The sequence below is a fragment of the Callorhinus ursinus genome, unplaced genomic scaffold (genome assembly GCF_003265705.2).
Source record: "Callorhinus ursinus isolate GAN/ISIS: 27379988/994484 unplaced genomic scaffold, GSC_fseal_2.0 scaffold4, whole genome shotgun sequence".
Classification (NCBI taxonomy): domain Eukaryota; kingdom Metazoa; phylum Chordata; class Mammalia; order Carnivora; family Otariidae; genus Callorhinus; species Callorhinus ursinus.
The window spans coordinates 93,478,863-93,501,034 of record NW_027397066.1 but is presented as its reverse complement, the minus strand read 5'-3'; the positions used below and the strand labels follow the sequence as shown (position 1 = coordinate 93,501,034).

The 22,172-nt window shown below is 36.1% G+C and overlaps 1 protein-coding gene across 13 annotated transcripts in view; it reads left to right on the top strand.

Moving 5' to 3' along the window:
- Positions 1-20,366, top strand: part of CAMK2D (calcium/calmodulin dependent protein kinase II delta) — a 313,999-nt gene extending 293,633 nt beyond the window's left edge. For 12 of the 13 annotated variants that reach the window (XM_073892167.1, XM_073892165.1, XM_073892172.1 and 9 more), the window contains 5 exons: positions 10,016-10,091; positions 14,054-14,148; positions 16,168-16,396; positions 17,786-17,881; positions 19,046-20,366. In XM_073892167.1, the coding sequence (XP_073748268.1) occupies positions 10,016-10,091; positions 14,054-14,148; positions 16,168-16,396; positions 17,786-17,852 (467 nt within the window). In that variant the 3' untranslated portion in view covers positions 17,853-17,881; positions 19,046-20,366. The remainder of the gene's footprint in view (positions 1-10,015; positions 10,092-14,053; positions 14,149-16,167; positions 16,397-17,785; positions 17,882-19,045) is intronic. The other variant, XM_073892170.1, reaches the window with a different exon arrangement.
- The last annotated feature ends 1,806 nt before the right edge of the window (positions 20,367-22,172 follow it).

Sequence of the window (22,172 nt, the reverse complement as noted above, 5' to 3'; positions counted from 1 at the left end):
GCTTCACCAAAGAGAATGGTTCAAAATGGGACAAGTAGAAGTACTTAACACTTAAAAAAAGTGAAATGACATTCTTAGAGGTAAAATATCTATACAGTGGTAGGTGATAAAAAACTGCTTTAACTTCAGCCTTACTGAGACAACACTGGTGTGAGAAGTACTGAAATATGACTAAGCTTGTGTGAACCTGGAGACAAGGAGAAAAGACTTTAAAAGATCAGCTGGGGCTCAGTAAATGTGGAGGCAGAATAATATTGTGTACTCTTACTATAGTTAGCCTAGTTCTTTCTCTAAAAGCAAATTCAAAGACATCACACTTCAATTAATTTTGGTATGGCTTTGTTTGCTTGCTTGCTTTTTAGTTTTGGTTTTTGCAAAACAAAGATTTAAAATGGTTTCGTAGTATAGAGGACATGCTCTTAAGCTTTTCTTGCATTCTTGATCATAGGGAGCACTCACAAATCTACCAGTTGAATTATTCAGGAAAGTGTAGTTATAAATAAACTTACCAAGAATATATTGAATTCTATTTTTTTTGATAAATTCAAATTATATGCTTTTTATATAGGAATGGAATACGTTATTAAAAATAAAATATCAAGCTAAACAACAGCAATAGAAACCATTGGGGGGAAAAGCCTACTCTCATCACTGCACAGTCTTTTAACCGTTCTCAATATTTTTTTTTCCTTCTGGCTATTCATACTGAAGGACAGAACATTAATACTTTGACAATTACTTTTGACCTGAAAGACACATGCTTTTTTTAGTTGATACTATGTAAAATTGATTGGAGAGGTTAATTGGACTCATTATAGCTCTGGAGTTTGGGGGAAGCTGGATTTCCTTCATGTCAAAAAAACAAAACAGACAAGATCGGGCGCTTTCAGGGGAGGGTATGTGCTATGGTGAGCGCTGTGAATTGTGCAAGACTGTTGAATCACAGATCTGTACCTCTGAAACAAATAATGCAATATACGTTAAGAAAAAAAAAAAAAGAAGAAGATAGCAGGAGGGGAAGAATGAAGGAGGAGAAATTGGAGGGGGAGATGAACCATGAGAGACGATGGACTCTGAAAAACAAACTGAGGGTTCTAGAGGGGAGGGGGGTGGGGGGATGGGTTAGCCTGGTGATGGGTATTAAAGAGGGCACATTATGCGTGGAGCACTGGGTGTTATGCACAAACAATGAATCATGGAACACTACATCAAAAACTAATGATGTAATGTATGGTGATTAATGTAACAATAAAAATTTAAAAAACAAAAACAACTTTACAAATATTTAAAAATTCTGTCTCATTGTATCTTTTCCAAGACTATTTTCTTTTGAGAAAATAACTTTGTCACCCTGGTTCTGCAATGGAAGAAAGAGATACTTCTTGAGAAAACTTAGTACTTCTCTTATCATTCAAGTATAAACTTGAATGCCAGGAGACTATAGTTTTTTTAAAGATATAATTGATATATAGCACTATATAAGTTTAAGGTATACAGCATAATGATTTGACTTACATATACTGTGAAATGATTACCACAGTAAGTTTAGTTAACATTCAGCATCTAAAATAGATACCAAAAAAAGAAAGAAAAGAAAGTAAAAGAAATGTTAAAAAAAATTTTTTTTTTCTTCTGATGAGAACTCTCTGGATCAACTTCCTTAACAACTTTCACATGTACCATCCAACAGTGTTAACTGTAGTCATCATGTTGTACATTACATCTCTAGGACCTATTTACCTTCTAACTGGAAGTTCGTACCTTTTGACCACCTTCCTTCAGTTCCTCCTCCTATCCCAGTACTGCCTCTGGTAACCAGAAATCAGATCTCTTTTTCTGAGTTTGTTGTTTGTCTGGTTGGTAGATTCCATATATAAGTGAAAGCATACAGTATTTGTCTTTCTCTGTGTGACTTATTTCACTTAGCATAATGCCCTCAAGGTCAACGCACATTATTAAAGAGACTACAGTTTTAATCCTCAAGCAATTGATCTGAATCTTTGAACGAGTTCTTAAAATCTTTTTCTTCCATGTCATCAACTCTTAACTGGAAGTGCTACCACACCTATCTAATTCAGACACATCTTAATACTAAAATACTCAGGGCACCTGGATGGCTCAGTCCATTAAGCTTCTGCCTTTGGGGCAGGTCATGATCTCAGGGTCCTAGGATCCAGTCCCACATCAGGCTCTCTGCTCAGCAGGGAATCTGCTTTTCCCTCTCACTCGCCCTGTGTTCTCCCTCCCTCCATCTCTCTCTCAAATAAATAAATAAAATCTTTTAAAAAATACTAACATACTCAATGGTCTCCACAATGTTGTGCTATTTCTAGCTTCTGTAAGTCAGCTGAGGATAGAACAGTTACTCAGTTGCTTTTAATGTGGCTAGACTTTCATATAAGCAAATATTCTATATAACCACATAAAGTTTTTTAAACTCTAAAACTTTTACTTAAGCCATTTTTAATGAAAATCTTTCTAAATACACATCCCTTATTTTTTTTAAAAAAATAGTAAATATGTTATTTCTTTTTTAGATCTAGTCATTTTAGGAATGACCTTGCCATACTTTATTACCCAATGACATCCTCACAAACTTTTTTTAAAATGTAATCCTATTTTCACTTATACTAAATGATCCCAGTGCTAGGGTTTTCTGTTTTTAAATATTTGTTAATAATTTATTGTCAGGTCATAGCAACTTAACAGGGCTAAGATTAATAGTATTTCTTCTCCCAATTAACATTTCATGGTTTGAAACTAAGAATAGTTTTTATAGAGCAAAGTACAAAGATGGTGTGGATAATTTTTTTTTTAATTTTGAGGGCTTTGAGTGATTAAGGAGGTGAGTAGTTGACTTACTGAACAAGTGGCTTCTGGATAAGTGAGCTTTACAATTCTTGAATAGAAATTTGGTAATTTCCAGGTTTTAATTTGAATAAAATATTATAGATTAAACCAGTCAAATCTAAAATTTTCTATGGGCTTGATTTTAAAAGCCGAAATAATGGAAATTACTCTCCTGAATGTTAATACATCAAGCTAGTGAAATAAAAATGAAATCACTAAGAAGCAAGCTGTTAATTGCATAGGAAATGCCAAACAGCTGAGTTGATAGGCACCTTTTTCTATAAAACTATCAAGAGCATGAAAATGATTCTAATTTGTATATTTGCCTAAGATAATAGCTATTCCTAGGAGTTATTTTTGTTAATGGCAGCATGGAAAAAGACAATAAAACCATGGAGCACCCAGTTTTGTGAAATTGGTATAATAATTAATTACAGCCTTGGCCCAGTAATTAAGCAGTCAGTCACCTTGCCAGAGTAAGTTCAAAGGCAGTTAGGTGGTTCATTTAAGTTTATGATTTCAAAATATTGAATTAGGCACTGTGGGCTGGAAAGGAACATAGATTAGTGAATTAAACAGATATCTCAGCCAAATAAAGCTCCAGCTCTGGCACAGCTTCTGACTTTGCTGGATGACTTGAGCAAGTCACTTAACCTCCCTGTCCTTCAAGCCTCTGACAGCCAGGTGCCCAATACCTCTGAGAAATGTAGAAAGAAGTTAAATTAAATAGAACTATAACTATTGGCAAAAAGTAGATGAGCAGAACACCTGGGTGGCTGTCAGTTTAAGTGTCTGACTCTTAGTTTCTGCTCAGATCATGATCTCAGGGTGGTGAGATGGAGCCCCGCACAAGGCTCCAGCTCAGCAGAGTCTGCTTGAGATTCTCTGCCTCTCCCCTCAGTCTCTCTCTCTCTGTCTCAAATAAATAAATCTTTTTTTTAAGTGAGCAGAATTGCTAATAAGCTAATGTACCTTAAAAGGCTATAATTTTTATTGTGCAACTTTTGATCATTGAATAAGTAACCTTTAGGCACAGTTCTCTAAAAGATTTCAGTGTCTGTTACTCTGCTAACATTTTAGTAAAGATCAATTTCGTCAATAAATTCAGTTCATTTCCTAGTCTGAGTGTCATAGTAGGCCAGATAGCCTCCTGAATAAGGTTTCTTATCAAGTAGTTTAATTTCAGCAAATTGGTTAATCCAAAATCTATAAGTACTGAAAAGCTCAAGCTTGAATAACTAGGATCTTTCTCTGCACTAAATTCTCTTGAAAAGAAATTACAAGTTTAAACATTGACTAGATACGCCTGGTTTATCTTACTAGGCCTATACAGATTACTCTGGCATCTAAAATACCATGGCCCCTGCTGATTCTGAAATATGAAAGATCCATGAGTGCCTTTTCAGTTAGCATTCAGACTGCTATCAGACATGATCATCATCACCTATATACTTGGCATTTATTAATGTTTCAAAATGTAAATAATATTTTATATACCCTGTCTTTGTATTCATATGTGCATGCATTTATGGACATTTACTCAGTGCTAGGTGTTGAAGCTAGAAAACGAACAAGTCCTGGGCAGATATATGAACATCCTGTGATGATGCTTTAGGAGGACTGCAATACAACCAAAAAGCTGCAAATGGAGCCTAGAAAAGGCTATAAGGAAGAGATAACTTTGGAGCAGAATATTGACGATTTCCAGACAGAAGAAATAGTGAGAGGAAAGGCACAGCATTATCAAAGAGCCAGGACCAGTTGAGGAAGAGTGAGGCCCTTGGTGGAGTTGTAGAATAGGTTATGTGGGACTCCTGGGGGAGAAGAAGTGTCAAGAGTCAAAGCTAGCAAAATAAAGGAGGAAGACCTCAAGAACAAAGAAGCTTTGGCTCGGCTTCTAGACAGTGGAGGAGGGGCACAGTTAGCTCATTCTGTAGAGATGATTTTGCAACAATGAGGGTGGATGGTGGGAGTGTGTGGGATGTGACCTTGGAGCAGGAGGGGTTAGGAACGTCTAAAAGCCTGAATCAGAGTAGTGGCATTAGCCTAAAGAGGAAGAAATGAATCTGAGAAAGATCTGGATGAGTGAAGAGGAACTGGTGATCAGCTATATGAAGAATTGAAAGAAAAGTAAGTGTCAAGGCTTTTGGTTTGGGCAACTGAGTAGATTATGTCATCATTATCCAAGATGAGTGATATAAGAGAAGCAGCAGATTTTGCAAGGAAGATACTTGAGGTCCTTCTTGGCCACCCCATTAGGTCTGAAATGCCAGGGTAACTGGAGGTGTTACGATGCAGTTAGAAATATGAACTTGGAGCCTAGAAAGGTTTAAGGTTAGTGATAGAACGTTGGCAGTCTTCATTATATGGTCAAAGCCAGAGGAATTAATGAGATTGCCAAAAACAAGCAAAAAGATGAAGAGGCTGAGGATACACCCTAGGAAACATCATCATAGCTGGTAATGAAAAATTATATGACTTGTGGAGGACAGAATATGAGGACAAGACTGGTAAAATTGTGGTTGCATTAGCAAAAGTGGGCAAGTCAAGAAGAGAAAGAAATTTGGTGTTTAGTTTTAGACAAGTTGAAGAGTGTTTTCTTTCATCATCAGTAAGCAGTAAGACATGCTTCTTTATATCTGAATTGTTTCCAGTTATCAGTTGTGTATTTTTTAAAGGCTATCTGACCATCACTAAAAAATGTATATGTTGGGAAGGCCGCTGGATTGGGAGTCAGAAAGTGCTTGAGTTTGTTCTGGACCACTATTCATCCAAATATTTATTAAACATGTACTTTGCTGGATGTTGGGTTGCAGTGGTGAGGGATCCGCCCCTGTGGAGTTTACAAATAGAGAAAGTGTGGTCAAATACACACAAATAAATATGTAAATACATGTGTACTAAATAGCAGTTGTAGGATATGTATGAATTTAAAACATAGAGACCTCCTAAAATGAGGGTCAGGGAAGGCTTTTTGGAAGAAATAATAGTTGAGATCTGATAAAGGAAGTAGAAGCAAAGATGGGGGACAGTTTTCCAAGAAGAGAGGATAATATATATGAAGGGCTGACAATAGAAGGAAGCATGGCCATTTTGAATTTTGAGAGTAGGCTATATGGGTGGAATGGAGAGGATAAAGTAAAAGAGCCTTTGAATGGGTCTGGTGAGATGGGCAGAGTCTAGTCTTATTGAAGATTTCATAGTCTCTGGATACTTGTTCTGGACAAGAAATGATGGGTGCTTATAGCAGAGTGGTGGTGAAGAAGGAAAGTAGTAAACTAATATGTAAGACATATTGAAAAATTAGATAGGGTGGGTGGGGTGAGGGAGTCAAAGATGATTCTCAAGTTTCTTTCTGGGTTGTGCAACTGGATAATGCCATTTACCAAGAGGATGATCCCTGGAAAAGCAAATAGATTTGTGGGGATAGAAGTTCATAAGCTCAGTTTAGGATATGTTGAGTTAAAGATGCATTTGAGATATCCAATGAAGATTCTAAAATAGGCATTGACACACAGATCTGAAGGAAAGGACTAAAAAAAAAGGAAGCAGCAATGCCGGAGTCATTGGAACATAAATGGCAATATAAAACACTGGTGTGGACAGGATCATAGGGATACAGTGTATGTTGAGAAGAGGGCCTCAGATTGAACCTTTAAAAGGAAACATTTAAAGTCCAGGTAGAAAAAGATAACAGCAAATGAGAGTGAGATCATGTGACCACATAATTAGTAAGAAAAGCAAGAAAGAAGTGAGAGTTTTTCAGGATGGAGGGAAGGAGTAATCAGCAAACACTGTGCCTCTGGGCAGTGCCTGTAATCTGTGTGCTTACCTGTTAAACAGGTAATGTTTGTCTGCATATCTCAGAGCATTGTTGATCACATCTGATCCTTGTTGATCTGATGAGATAAGACCTGCTAATGTTTGAGAAATGTTGAAATCCATCATTTTATTATGTAATCATTCTCAGTTCCCAGGGTTTCTTGTTTGGTTAGTTGGTTTTTAACACTGGGACCATTCACACTCTTATCTTACTCTTCCAGGCCTCTTTAGAACAATGAAAGAGCCAAAAAGATATGAATTTGAACATGGACATGTTCCTAGTTCTTTTGCACAGTTGCATGGGAAGCAATTATACTCAGGATCTGGAGCATCTCTCCTACTTACTTTTCTCTCCTGCATTTCCCCTAGGAACCTGGAATCCCCAGAAGCTATTTTGGGACCTGTGGGTTTAGGCTTGAGCACCTCTATTCTGTAAATAAAGCTACTGGGTAATCAGTTCTCTGTGATTAAAGTGCTGGCTAAGGGTGGAAAAACTTTTGGTATTCAGAGGATGCTGTATCGGTACACTCTTCCTTCATCTTAAGTGTTAATTAGTGACACATCACAAACTGTCCCCACTTTGACTTCTGGAGTGGTCATTACTTAATCTTTTGAAAGAGGGAAGGCCCGATGATAGGGGCCCCTTCCTACAGATCTTAGTCATCCAGTTAGCTACTATAGTGATTGTCCTTTACCTTCACTGCTGAAAAGTAGAGCTAACTAGCACCAAAACCTCACTCTTCCTGTAGGTCTCTGTGGCAATAGTCTCAACCACAACAGACTACTATGTACAAATGATTCATTTCCAGACTTCTGCTTTCCTTTAAAGAGTCAGCTGTCATGTGCTGCCTGTGACTCATTCACGCTCCTTTTCCCCAGGGAAATAAGCACTCTCAAGATTTCTGAGTTCCAGGCTCCTCCGAAGCCAAGATAGTCATGTTGTTTTTATGATGGTGCAGCACAGAAGCATTGTCACTAAATCCCACTTGCTCTGCTGCCAACTAAAGGACCATTGTTTCTGAGGCTAAGAGCTGAGACGGAAGGGAATTTGTGTTGCTTTGATTACGTAGGACAAAAACTAAGCCAGTCGTAGCATGTAAACTATTAAAGAGCTAGTAAGTATTTCCACAGTGATTCAGAGGGTGAGAGATGGCCATATAGTGCTGGTCAAGGGTGGAAAAACTTTTGGTATTCAGAGGATGCCAAATACATATATATATATATATATATATATATATATATATACACATATACATACACACACACACACACATATACATACACACCTGATATTTTAATTCCATATTTTGCTTATCAGGGAATGCAGAGACTTTTGGAAAATTCAGAAGGTGACCTTTATGAACTGTCTTAGCCTAATGAAGCTCTACAAAGGGCACTGATCTTATGTTCATTTTTCCCCCTTCTTGTTTTTAAAAATTGACATTTTCTAAACTCTAGTTTTTTACTTAGCAGACTAAGAAATTTATTAGTTTTAAACAAGGATTTAATATTGAGGAGGAAGTTTTGGTAGTCACACTTTCTTAATCTCATTTCCTGAGCACTGTCTCACCAATGTCCTTTCTATTCCAGAATCGGGTCAGCTGTCATGCATTTTTGCCAAATGTTCATACTGTTGAGGCCAGAGACAGATGAATCACTTATTGCTGAACTAAATTAAGCTAAAATGTGCCATTGGCGGCATCTCTATTACAGAATTATTCCCTGCTACTACTTGTGTCAGTATGTTTTGGATGCTTGGATACATTATATTCATAAATCAAATGAACAAGGGCAAAAAAATGTTTTAAGTATGTGTAGGAGCTAAGAAACCTTATATTCTTTTTTTCCTAATATAAATTAAATTATGTAACTAAATATGAAACCTAACCTATATAGTGATTTTTTTTTTATATTATCAACCTTGACTTAATTAGCAACCATTCTATGGACAAATCATATTTTATTAGGGTAGTCTCATATTAATATAAATCAAGTCAAGTTAGGTTGACAGGATATTTATTTAAAGTAAGGAATATAATAACCTGGATAACGTGAACATTTAATTTTGTAGTTAAAACCTATTTACTGAAGATCAGTTTCATTAAAAATCCATACTGGTAGCCTTTAATCAATAACAAACTAAAACCAAGCTTTTTCTATGATGAATAGCAATTTCAGTAAGATAGAAGGGATATAACTTTTTGTGACTCTCCCAGTTTATTTCCAGTGATTTAAGGAAATATCACAATGTTCTTAAAGCTCAGGGAAATTTTTTAAAAATTTTGTGCATTAATTTCATTAGTAACAGAATAGTATTCTGAAGTCAAAAGTTTATCATTAATAGCAGCTGATCAAATTCACAAACTTATTGAGCATCTATTTTATTAAAGACATTGGAATAAAACTCAGAGGATACAAAAAAAGTAGCATCCCTCCCCACACACACACACACACACACACACACACACACACAGAGCGATTTTAATTTAATAGAAAGGCAATTACACAGTAAACAAAGTTTAATAACAATTTAAAACCAGTAATGATTAAACTAAAGAAGGTGTCATGGTATATAGCATATGCTTAATTAGCAAGTGAATGATACACTGTAGGCATTCAAAAAAGGCAAAGAACATTTGCAGATGTAATCAGAAAGGAATTTACTGAATAGGTGGGATTTGAGCCAAGCCAACTATTAATAATTTTACCAATTGTGAGGTATATATAGAAACAAAGCATGTTTGGTGTTGGAGTTGACATCTCTGCAGGGTGGCTTCCATCTAATTATCTGCCTACGTCTACATATTGATTCATATGTTGGTTTTCCAATTTACAGAGTTTACTGAAGGCCATTTGTCTAAATATGATGGCAGTTACAGTGTTGGCATCCCCTTTTGCAGAGTTGATTGGGCTGAACAGTAAAAAATAATTATATAAAGTGTCTCAATGTAAAAGATCATCTATACTCTGAAGATAGACATTTGTTAATGTTCAAGAGAAAAACATTTTCAAACTCAAATTGATAAAGGTAATGAGAACTTATTAAAAAAAATATAGTCTTGAACTTCCAGGTGACTAAAGGTCCTGTTAAAATACAGATTCTGAATCTGTGAGTCTGGAGTAGGACCTGAGAATCTGTGTGTCTATCAGGCTCCCAAAAGAAGTAGATGATGCTGGTCTCTGTGCTGTGAGCAGCAAGATTATATAGAGAGAATAACACCATGGTTCAGGGAGGGGTGTGTCTTAAATAGTACTACCCCATTTAAGAAAAATAGCAGTATTGTTAGAGTTTTGTGAGAATAAAGGACAAAAGCCATATAAAATACTCTATCTTTGCCTTTAGCACGAAAGCAAGAAATTATCAAAGTCACTGAACAACTGATCGAAGCCATCAACAATGGAGACTTTGAAGCTTACACGTGAGTAGAAGCACATTTATTTTGCTTTCATGCATATGACAAAATATTTTCTATGTGAATGCATTCTTCAGTGTACCAGAATTCATGTATATTTAACCCCAGGTTTGATATCAACAGTAGCATTATTTCAAGGTATAAATTAAGTGTCCCCAGGAGAGAAATAAATTTAGGATTTAGAGAGGTAAGACAAGACTTGTGATGGGAGGACTGGGGCTTTCTCTGTCAGTGCACAGACACAATCACCAGCCCCTCCATAGGGGGAAGGCATTCCAGGCAGAGCGTCCATGAGAGCAAACACAAAAAAGGGCATTTTGGTTTAAGAAATGTTTTGCCTCGCAGCTCTGTCGAGGTGCTGGGACACAGAGAGAGAGAGAGAGCAGGAGGCAACATGAGGCAGCCTTCTTCCTCTTCAGCCAGTACACCTCAACTTTATCTTCGTCTCTTTTATGAGTTTGTTTCTTAGGTAACAATTTATTTGAAGGAAGGTACAAATGCTTAGTTTATAAACTACTGGATCATAGGGTATATAAAGGAAATCACTCCAATCAAATAAAAATAAAGCATTCAGATAAATAGGGCATGAAGGCTTATTTCACAAAGTATGTGGGTCAATAAGTTAGCTGTTGGGGTGAAGATAAAAATCAGTCTAAGCCTTCCCCTAGTCCATACAGGTGAGTTCCTCTTGAATGAAAGAGTTAAATGCAAAAAAGAGATTAAATTTGATTTCTGATTGGAAAGATCTTTATAAGTTTAAAAGCAGAGGAAGTAATCACAAATAAGATAAAATGATTAGGCTACCCAAATAGATAAAACTTGTATACTTAAAAAAAAAAAAAAAAGCAAAAAAATGTAAAAAGCCAAGATATGCAAAATTGAATGCAAGAGCATTTTCTGTCCATCAGATCAGCAGGGATAAGAACTGCTGACAACCAGAGAGGTGCAGATCCTGCAGGACTGTGGACTTTCCTCCACCACTGGGTGGGGTATAAATAGAGGCAAACCTTTAGGTTAGTGGTGGTGTCAGGGGTTAGAGGGGACATGTACTTCTTATATACCAGAAAGCAATTATGAAGTTTCAAATTGTTTTAATCCTCTTTTTACTTATAAAAATTCAACATGGTATGGATTTTTAATCTAAAGCATGGATAAAAATTATAAACAAACATTTATTAAAACATTATTCATAATGGTGAAAAATTGGAAGCATCAGTCCAACATTAAGGTAACCAGTAAGTAATATGTGGTGAATTTGGTACAGTAGATGTTTATGCAGTTTCTAGCGCTCTGGTGAAATGCTTATGATGTAATTGTGATGTACATAATTATTTCAGTTACATTTAAAAAAAGCATTAAAAGTGGAATGAGATATGCCCAAATGGTTTTTAAAAAGATAAAAGGACATTGCCTCTGGGAAACGCAATTATGTGTGATTTTTTTTTCTTTTTTCCCCAATTTTATGTAAGGTATTTCTTTTATCATCAGTTACAGATAGTCAAATATTAAATATGGAAGAGAGTAACTGAGTGTAAGAATTAAATCCAAGATTGCTTCTTATAAATTGTGTATGTGCATATAGATGCAAACACATGCATACACATGTGTATTTGTATCAGCTATTTAACATTTAAAATAAATACTTGAAATAGTATATGGAGTTTAAAAGAAAACTCAGACAAGAGTTCCCTTTTAAACAGCTGAGAAGTCTGTGCCATAGAACCTGCTCTTTTATTCTTTTCTGATGACTTTATTAGACCTATAGTATTCTCCAAACATGAAAATACATATATGATATATACATAATAATACATAATACATAATAATACATATATATAGGTAATAGCATATTATACACACACACACACACACACACACACACATATATGTATATATATGTAATAGCATTCTCCTGTGGATTAGTAAAAAGTGTGTTTTGGTGGTGGTGGTAGCCAGGCAAAACTGGGATATTTCCTATCTTATCCAACAGTTTAATGTACGGTATTTTAAGTAATGCAGTCCCTTGGAATCACATCAGTTTGCCTATGGAGGCCTGTAATCTGGCCTGATGTTGCATTCTCAGGCCCAGGGATATTCCAACAGGACCTTCCGTTTGGGAGCTTTTTGGATGGTAGGATACAGTGGTGAAGTCCTTAGAACACCTGTTCAGAGCATGTGCACACACACATCAAGTGGCAGCTTTGTGAATCCTTTATTAATTGAAAGCCTATGACAGATGATAAATACATATATACATAGGAGAGAGAAAGAACGAACAGACGAACAGGTTTTCAGATATACTGACTCTTTTGATGGTTAGGTAAAGCGATCCATCGTGGTACAGAGATTCTCAGATGATTTTAGTGCCAATATAAGATAGTAAAAAATTTTGATTCACCGATGTTGACAACCAAAAGTCATATTTATAGAGGAAGTAATAGCCCCTGACAGAATAAATTCCTGTTACCATAGGAACACTGTTCTTCCCATTTGCCTCTTAGAAAGAGATTATATATATATATCTGACTTTGAGCTTGGAAGTACCTGCCCACGGGCAAGTCTAAGGCAAAATGTAAAATGCCTCCCCACTACCCCTGCCAGCCCTGCCTTTAAGGCTCTTAAAAAAAAAAAAAAAATACACACACACACACAGACAAAGAATCATCACTGGTTTGTTTTTTAATTTTTATTTTCTACTTAAAAATTGTTCCTTAAAAAATCAGTTCCACGTTCTAAGAACAATACTGCGAAGAACCATAGTGAGTTGGCCTTTGAAACTTGTATTTCTGTTGAACAGTTAAAATGCTGTGTCTCCTAAATGGGGAATGTTATAGATGCAGCCCCAAAATAGTCCCAAATCCTTTTATCTACTTTGTAAACTTCCACTAATTCGTCAAATCTAGGATCTTCTATCACTTCCTCTGAGAAGCCTACCTTTATCACCACAGGCCCAAGGAACTGTCTCCCCCTTTATGTTTCCATGGACTTACATACATACTCAGTGCTCACCAGATCAAGCAACTAACCGTCATTCCCCAAACACACTCTATGTTCTCACACTACTGTGTCATTGTAATTGCTACCCTCCTCCTTCCCACCACCTTCCACACACTTGGAGAACTCCTACTTATTCCTGAAAGCCCAGCTCACATTTTTTTCTCTTAAATCTTCCCTGTCCCATATGTAAGTAATCTGGTTTTCAAGCACTTTGTATTTATTTCTATTCCAGTCATAAATGTTGCATTACAATTGTTTCAAAAAATATCTGCTACATGTTTAACAATTCTTTGTTGAATAAGTTTCTCCAAAGAAAGTTTAAAAATGTTGCAGATCTTTGTTGAATTACATTTCTAGGATTAAAAAGAAAACTAATTTGTATATTTTATTAATTTTATTTTAAAAGTTAGATAAACTTTGAATACAGCTTTTCCAGGAAGTATAGGATGTGACACATGCCGTCAAATCAATAATATAGATATTGGACATGAATGTAGAAGGTGTCAGAAATTGTTCCAAATTATTTAATGAAAAAGTTGGTTTTGTAGGACTTGGAGAGTGTATTGGACTTGGACAGCATTTAAAAAATAAGAGAAAAACTGGAAAAAGACTAGAAAATTCACCTTGGAGATATAAAAAAAGTAGAAATTTAAGAAAAGAAATTCCTAAAGTAGTATAGATTATCATCTGCTGGAACTTGCTATAGGCTCTTGTCCCTATCAGAGTTCTCTGTAAAAATGCTTTTTTGACATCTGCTCCTCAACCCACCTTGCCAAGGCCTGTGAAAGAAATTTTATATTTTTAGTGTTTTTTAAAGCGACTTCTTCACTGTTTGATTAATAAGAGTGGATATGTGTGAAACCAAATATATTAACTCATGTGTTGGTTATTTTAATTATGTTTTTGTTTTGTTGCTGTTTTTTTCTTTTTTGTTTTTTGGTGTTTTTTTTTTTTTTTTTTTGTCCCTACAGAAAAATCTGTGACCCAGGCCTTACTGCTTTTGAACCTGAAGCTTTGGGTAATTTAGTGGAAGGGATGGACTTTCACCGATTCTACTTTGAAAATGGTACATTTATTCTAAATTTAATAACATGCCTTTTCCAACTTCTCTTTGAATTTCTCCCAGATTTTCAGTTTTCTTTGTTCTGCAATGAGAATTTTCACCTTAGTCCAGCATTTTGCATCATAAAATTTTGTTTTTGAAATTAAAAAAAAAGTATAAAAGTTTTGTTTTGAAAACTAGTTGATTTATAAAAGATAATGTTGATAAAGGTAATCTACCCCATATAGGTCCCAGTAAATGTATGATATAAGCTGTAAAATGAATCACCAAAAAAGTAAGTTTTCATAAAAATCAGTTTATATATGAAAAAATAAAAGACACCATAGCATGTCAGAATATTTGACATAAAGGAGTGCTTTCAAGCATATTTAGTGCTCATTTTCAAAGTAAAATGTACATGAAGATGAGTGATCAGGTAAGTATTTCAGTTGCCATTAAAAGAATTTTAGTAGTTGGGGTGCCTGGGTGGCTATCGGTTAAGCAGCTGCCTTCGGCTCAGGTCATGATCCCGGGGTCCTTGGATCGAGCCCCGTGTCGGGCTCCCTGCTCAGCGGGGAGCCTGCTTCTCCCTCTCCCACTCCCCCTGCTTGTGTTCCCTCTCTCGCTGTGTCTCTCTCTGTCAAATAAATAAAATCTTAAAAAAAAAAAAAAAACTTTAGTGGTCTCAGAGGAAACAGCCACCCAAAAGAAACTCCTGCAGAAATCCTTGAGGTCATCAAAAAAAAAGTAACCCAGAAATCCTTTTATCCTCTTCCTTACACCTAAAGACTAGGTATTGTGTTTTGTTTGCATGATGCATAGAGTGAATTCACCCTTCTTCAGTGAGATCTTGGTAAATTAAGAAGTGTAGTAATGATTAGGATAATCAAGCTCACTTCCAGTAATTATAAGCATTAACAAGAATGTGTGCCTTGGCATGGATTTTTAAGTTGTGTTTAATGAATTACCTTTTTTATATTCACTGGGCATTTGCAAGCAAACAAAGAATTATGTGGTAAATTGGCCTTAACAAAGCTTCAGTAAATTTTCTCACTCTCTGATAATGTTTCTTTCAGTTGATTCTCCCATTGACATCATCTCATCTCTAGTAAAAGAATAATTAATCCATTAAATATTTAACTTACTTCAAAACAAACTCTATATCACTACTTACCATAAATACATATTCTTCATAATGAGATATTCTTTTGTATATGATTGTGGAACTGAGTAATTTACTCAGATCTTTTTTGAGAATAGGAAGCAGGTTTGGACAACAGGTAAAAACAGTTCAGCCTGTTTTAGTGATCTAAAAGAATGACATCATCATTTGTGCTAAATCTTCACATCTCTTGGTCATTGAATAATTAGATTGTGTAGCTATTGTCAAAACACCAAAGGCTGGAGCCTAGGGAGGGCTGCTTAATCAAAGAATGAACTAGAGAATCAGTACCAGGCTATATGACCAATAACCAAATTTTGGAGTTTTACTGGATGACCACCACTGGACTATCATGGAATGGACTCTGCGAAGTAAAGGAGTCACAGAATGAGAGGGGGAAACAAATTCATGCTATGGCCGGTTTTGTTGTTGTTGTTCGGAAACCGTTATCTCCATATTTGATACTTGATGTATTTCCCTTGTCCCATGTACTTCACCAGCTAACAAAAATGAACAAGACCACAGGATATCCTGTCACCTGCTCCCTGCACCTGGGCCAGGCCTTCTCCCTCTCTATCTGTATCATGGCTTCTAACCACTTACCATTATAAGTAAATACATCTCTTCAGCTTTTCCCCCACCATAGTTTCCAGAGTGACATGTAAATTCTGTATAAAGGGAAACACAGAAAATAATGCATATCTACTTTTGCTCTTTCTCTTTTCCTTTATACTTTGCACAGTGCCAGGGACTCGATTAGTGCAAACAATTCATAGTTGAATGAATGAATAGCATTCCATACATTGGTCCCAGGTGAAGCTTTGGTTTTGGTTTACTTTATGTAGAAACTGAGATCTGTTTTTCATGTTATTCTCTTTCAGCTTTGTCCAAAAGCAATAAACCAATCCACACAATTATCCTGAACCCCCATGTACACCTGGTAGGTGATGATGCTGCCTGCATAGCATACATTAGGCTCACGCAGTACATGGATGGCAGCGGGATGCCAAAGACAATGCAGTCAGAAGAAACTCGTGTGTGGCATCGCCGGGATGGAAAGTGGCAGAATGTTCATTTTCATCGCTCTGGGTCGCCAACAGTACCCATCAAGTAAATATTTCCAGGCTGTCAGCTTCTTTGTTAATATACCCATGGTCAGCGTTTTTTTTACTTATTCCATTGTTAATAACATGATATATGTTATTTAATGCTAGTGGTTACACTGGTGGGAATGTTCAAGGAAAAACACTGTAACTCTAGAAAGATCAGACCAGCTGTTTGTGAGTTGAAACACACACAGTAGAAACTGGAGGATACCCTAGCAAGCGGGTTTCTTTTTGTTAAATCATGTAATGAGGCAAACTGTTTGTGACTTCATTGTCACAATTGGCAGAGGAAGGTGAAGAGTTTCTAAAATGGCCAATAAAATGTCAGGAACTTTATAGATTATCTATTGGGCTACGTTATAGATATCAGAAGAAAGTTATAAACATAACATTTAAAATACAAGTAGCAGGTATCTCAGGGTCTTCCTCCGATGTTATGTCTGCTCTTCCAGTCAGTAATTAGATGAATATTTATTGTATATCCCTGAGGTGCTTAACTTGTACCAGATGAAATACAAGGTAAAAGTTATATTCTAGTTTAGAAAGCAAGTTACCATGGATACCAAAGAAAAACTATGAGGTTCATAACTTCAGAGTAGAATGGAATGAATGACCAGTGTAGCAAACTGTTAATAACGGTTTGGAAGTATACCTTGTGTAGAAGATATCATTTAAGACCTTGTCCAACATTCCAAGTGGGCTTTGGAGACCTGGAGCAAATGGAAGAGAGTCAAGGTATATCAGAAGGATACAACAATGTCAGGATGTTAGTTTCATATGGTAGAGGAGTATGGGTAAGGAAGGCTGGCTCCAACTGGAGCAAAGGGGATTATTAATGGGAAATACGGTTGCTCAGTGAAGGGATGAGATGAAAACAAGAAGGGGAGTTTAGACTCAGAAGTTTGGCCCACCGCTGATCTCATTCCAAATTCTCTCACCAGGATCACCTGTAATATTGGGGGAGTAAGATGGGGGAGTAAATTTATACAAACAGCCATTCAACTCCAGAGAATCTATCAAAATTTCTTAGTTTAATAATGTACCACAGTGGTTTTCAAAGGCCTTCTCTATAGCCTTAATAATTATGTATCACTGTTGGATTTATAAAAAGTAGATGAAGGAAAAAAAGCTAGCTATTATTTTTAGAATGAATTTCAGCCTATTAAGAGAATGACAAAAGGAATAATGAAGACACCCATGTTTGTTTGTTTGTTTGTTTTTTTTACCCCAAAGAGGTACAGCACTAATTGCCAGTTAATATGGAAGGGGTTATATTCATACAGTACTATAGGGTTAGGATTTTCTACAATTCCCTGAAGTATTTATGGGATAGAGCCTATTTAAGAAAACTTCATTTTATGCCAGGTGGCTTAAATGGGGCTTCTCTTAATAGGCCATCCTGTATTCCAAATGGGAAAGAAAACTTCTCAGGAAGCACCTCTTTGTGGCAAAACATCTAAGGCCTGAAAACCATTCACATATGGGTCTTGTAAGTAAAATCCTGCTCCGTGATACTTTGTGAATGGAGCTCATGACTAAAAAGCTGCATGGCTGTTTTTCTTCCCTTTAAGGATATTATCTTTTGCATTATATTCGATAGAAAATATAAAAGGTCTTCGAAAACTTATAGCATTTTTGCATGAGCTCTTGAGTCTAATGTTTGGCCTCATTTTGTAGCATAACCCTTGTTTTAAAGGTAATAAGTGCTGAGAAGAGCCTCCCTTCAGCGTATGGATCTTGGCATTTTAAGATATCCTGGAGTTCCTGCATCGAAAGTCCAGTCTGGGTCAATTCAGACAACTCTCAATTATCCAGACCTAATTAAATCAAGCTCTAGGATTTTTTGGTGTCTATTTTTCTAGAGGTAGTAGTTTGTGTTACACACTTCCTAAGGTTCATATATAAATTAATTTGCTTTGCCTCACTGAGTATAATGGTATTTGACCATGAGGATAGGCCACAAGTGGAAGTCAAGCTGAAATTTAAAACTTACATAGTGGGTAATTCCAGAGGATAATTGAAAGTTGACTATAATTAAATTCACGCCAGTGTTTTTTAAGATTTATTTCTTAACTTGGATTAGGATTCAGATATGTGTGCTAATGTTGTGAATATCTCCTCCACTCAAAGCACTGAACCTTGTCAGAGCTTTTAAAGAAATAGTGCTCCCTGCTGTTGGATTAAAAAAAAGAGACCTCCAATTAATATGTTTTCCCTACTTTTGAGGCTATATTCCTCATTAAATGGACTTCTAGGTTTAACTTCCCAAGGAGTCTAAGAATAATGACAAAAGCTAAGAATGCACTTAAACTTTTCATCTCTTCCAACAAAATTATTTGTTAGTAAACATGAATGCTTACAATGCATAATTAAGTTCAATAATGTGATTGAAGCCTGGGTTCCTGTTTCTATTTTCAGCTTAGCTCTGTGTGGACAAGTTGGCCGATAATTAATAGTTTCCTATTTTAATATTGTCTCTGTTTAACATTGTGTATTTCATCTCTTAATGATCACAAGCAAAGATCTTTTATACAACTGTATTTTCGATCTATTAATTTAGCTGAGTTATAAAACTGTAGCCTAGTCACATCTTTGGCAAAACAATTTTGTAAAACAGTATAACTTATTTCTCACTCCCCCCCCTTTCTTTCAGCTAAATATCAACAGTGCCACCTCTGCATTCTTGTTCTCAAGGCACCTGGATGGTAACCCTGGGCTGTCCTCTCCTCCTCTTCATGCATGTTTCTGAGTGCATGAAGTTGTGAAGGTCCTACATGTAATGCATATGTGATGCACCATCTTGTCATATATTCCTTCCTATACATTGTTTACACTTCAACTATGGGGATGTTCCATGCAAAATTCAATTACTGTTGGCAAACAATAGGGGGAGGTCAGACAAAAAAAAATTCCACAATATTCCAAGTACAACCTATTCATCAAGTTTCTGTTTATGCCAAGATATAAGAGACTTCAAAATTATTCTCTGAATTACAGTTTGTAAGAGAAACATACATTTTTAAAACTCTTTGCTGTTAATCAGTTTTGGCTTGTTTAACAAAAAGCAAAAAAAAAAAAAAATATATATATATATATACACACACACACCTTCAGTTTCCTGGTGTGATCCTGGTTGAAATTGCTAACAATTAAAGTAGGTTGGTATGTGGCCAGAATCACTCATGAATGTGGAAGCGAGAATCAGTTGGTTTGCTGCCCTCTAAAGTCATGTTGTTTGGGGTCAAACTGTAAACTGGAAAAATTCACATAATTTAAGAGTGATCACTTTAAGATACATTCACACTTCTGGTGAATTCACTGAGTTTTGTGTTCCTTTCTCAAATATGTGCTCTCTTTTCTCCATCCTCTTCTGTCTTTTCTCACACACTTCGAGACAAAGTGAAATTTGCATAATGGAGGTAACTAAACTAGCACTTTTGATCATCTTCAGGACCCACAAAAATGTTAAGATTGTAAAGGTTTCTAATTCTGCTTCGGCTCCACTTTGAACATAGGGATCCTAGATCAGCAGTATTAGAATTGTTTAAATTTCGGGTAAAAGCAGTGAGGTTCCTAGTGTCCCACGGACTGGCAAGGAGAATACCAGGTGTAGTGGATCAGGATTTCGTGCACATGCGCTTAGTTCTGCCTAGTGCCTGGGGCCCCTCCTGCTCCACCACCGCTGGCTGGTTTTCTGAAGTCAGAGAGGCCTGCAAGTGATTTCCATTCTCATAAGTGTTTAGAACTTGAGCTCTGTGGCTTGTGCTCTTAGCTTCTCTCTTGTGTCAGTAACATTATCTCCCTGTGAGGAGTTAGGATTTTCCAGTTTAAAAAGAAAAGGGAAATGCCCAGATTTTCTTTCTTTGTGCTTCTCATTTCTCCTTTGTTTATTCAGCTCCTGTAAGGCTGTTTCTCTTCCCTGAAATGCTATAAAGTGCATGGTATCTTCATCAGCATTATTTTAACAATAGTAACTCACAATCTTCAGACACCTATTTTTAAAGCAGAAGCAAAAAATCTAAACAACCCTCCTTCTTTCTCTCATTTCACCTTTCTTGTTGATGACTAATCACCTTAGATATTGTTGCTAGTGGATGTATGGTAGATGGATTGAAGCTTTTCTGATAATTACACGATTTAAAAAATATATATTTAAAATAAATATATACAGTAAATGTATTGAGCCATGTTAACCTGCCAATGAGATCTGTGAAAAAGTAATGGCCTCATTTTTCCCTTTTTGATTTCTTTTACCTTTTTGTGAACCGGCTATATGTGGCATACATGTATTTTAAAAAATAATAGGTATAGAGTGGGTTTTTTTTTTTTTTACACTTTTAACTTAGCATGTGGTGTTGAAGTATTACCGTAGATCAAGTTTGTCTTCCTCACTAAGATGTGAGGAAATTGTGATTTGTTCTCTCCACCACAACTGAATTACACAATTACTATCTTCTATAATTTTGAAACACTGCAGTTTACCATGGGACACTGTATATATTTCTTGCCATAATGGTAAATGACTGATTGATATATTTAAGAGTTAATAAATTTGTGATTTCTGCTGACAATGTGTCCATCTTTTTTTCTTGAGGTACTATATGCATGCATGTTGCTGGCCAGTGCCAACAGCAATGTGTCCTGCTCTGGTCTCATTAGTTCATAACAATTTACCTTTGATGTAAAGATGAAGTTTTTGAACTATGCTTCCTTTTAAGAATATACTTGGTAATAGCAATTTACTATATGTACAAAATAACGGACTCTGCTACGAAAATTTTTCTGAGAACAAAGTAGTTAAAAACAAGAGTCCTAAAATTTCTAAATATGTCCTCCAATCCATCCTTCAATGGCTATTGGGGCACTTCTTTTTTAACCCAAATCTGACTGTATAACACTTCAATGTTATCTTCAGCATACAGGCAAGCACCTCGTCTCCTGCCCCTCCCCAACTTGAATGCACAGAAGTACAACATCTTTCGATGTACTGCGAACATCACACATCTATTTATGCTGCTTCTCACCTAGGATATTCTTACTCATTCCTAAAAATCCAGTTTAGAGTATCATCCACTTGATTAAGCTTTCCCGGACCCTGCTGTAAGGTTGTTCATCCTCTCAATATTGTGTAGTTTGAGTCTAATTCTCCTGCCAGCCATGCAGTTTTGAAAATACATCATCTTTGTGTCTCCTCTACTGGAGTATAATGTCTTGAGAGACAACTGTGTATCCATCTTTATATCTCTAAACTCAAAGAGGCCAGGAAGGGAGAAGCTGTTAATAGTTTTGAACTGTTGGCCAAACCATAAATGGGAACCTCAAGATGCAATCAGACACTCCTGGGTTTAATGTTTGGCTCCGTCGCTATTGTCTTTGACACACTGAGCATGTCGCGTCTTCCCTCTGAACGTTAGTTTCTGTATTTGTAAAATGAGATCAAACATACCAATCTACTAGGGGTATTGTGATGAGTAAAGATGATGGGTAAAAAGTACCTAGAGTAATATTTGGTAGATAATATTAAATGGTAGCTGCTATAACTGTTATAATCATCGATATTAATACTCCATTGTTCTTATTATTCCTTACTCAAGGGAGTAGAACACTCTTGGTTTATGGGGTGCTTTCTTTCTGTAGGTTTACTGATATTCCTAAGGATATATTCATATCAAATATCTCAGCAGGAAGAGGAGAAATACTGAATAAGATAGTCATCTAGCCGAAAGCAGGCAAAATGACATGAAGTCAATATATTCTAGGAAAACTCTCAAGGAATCTTA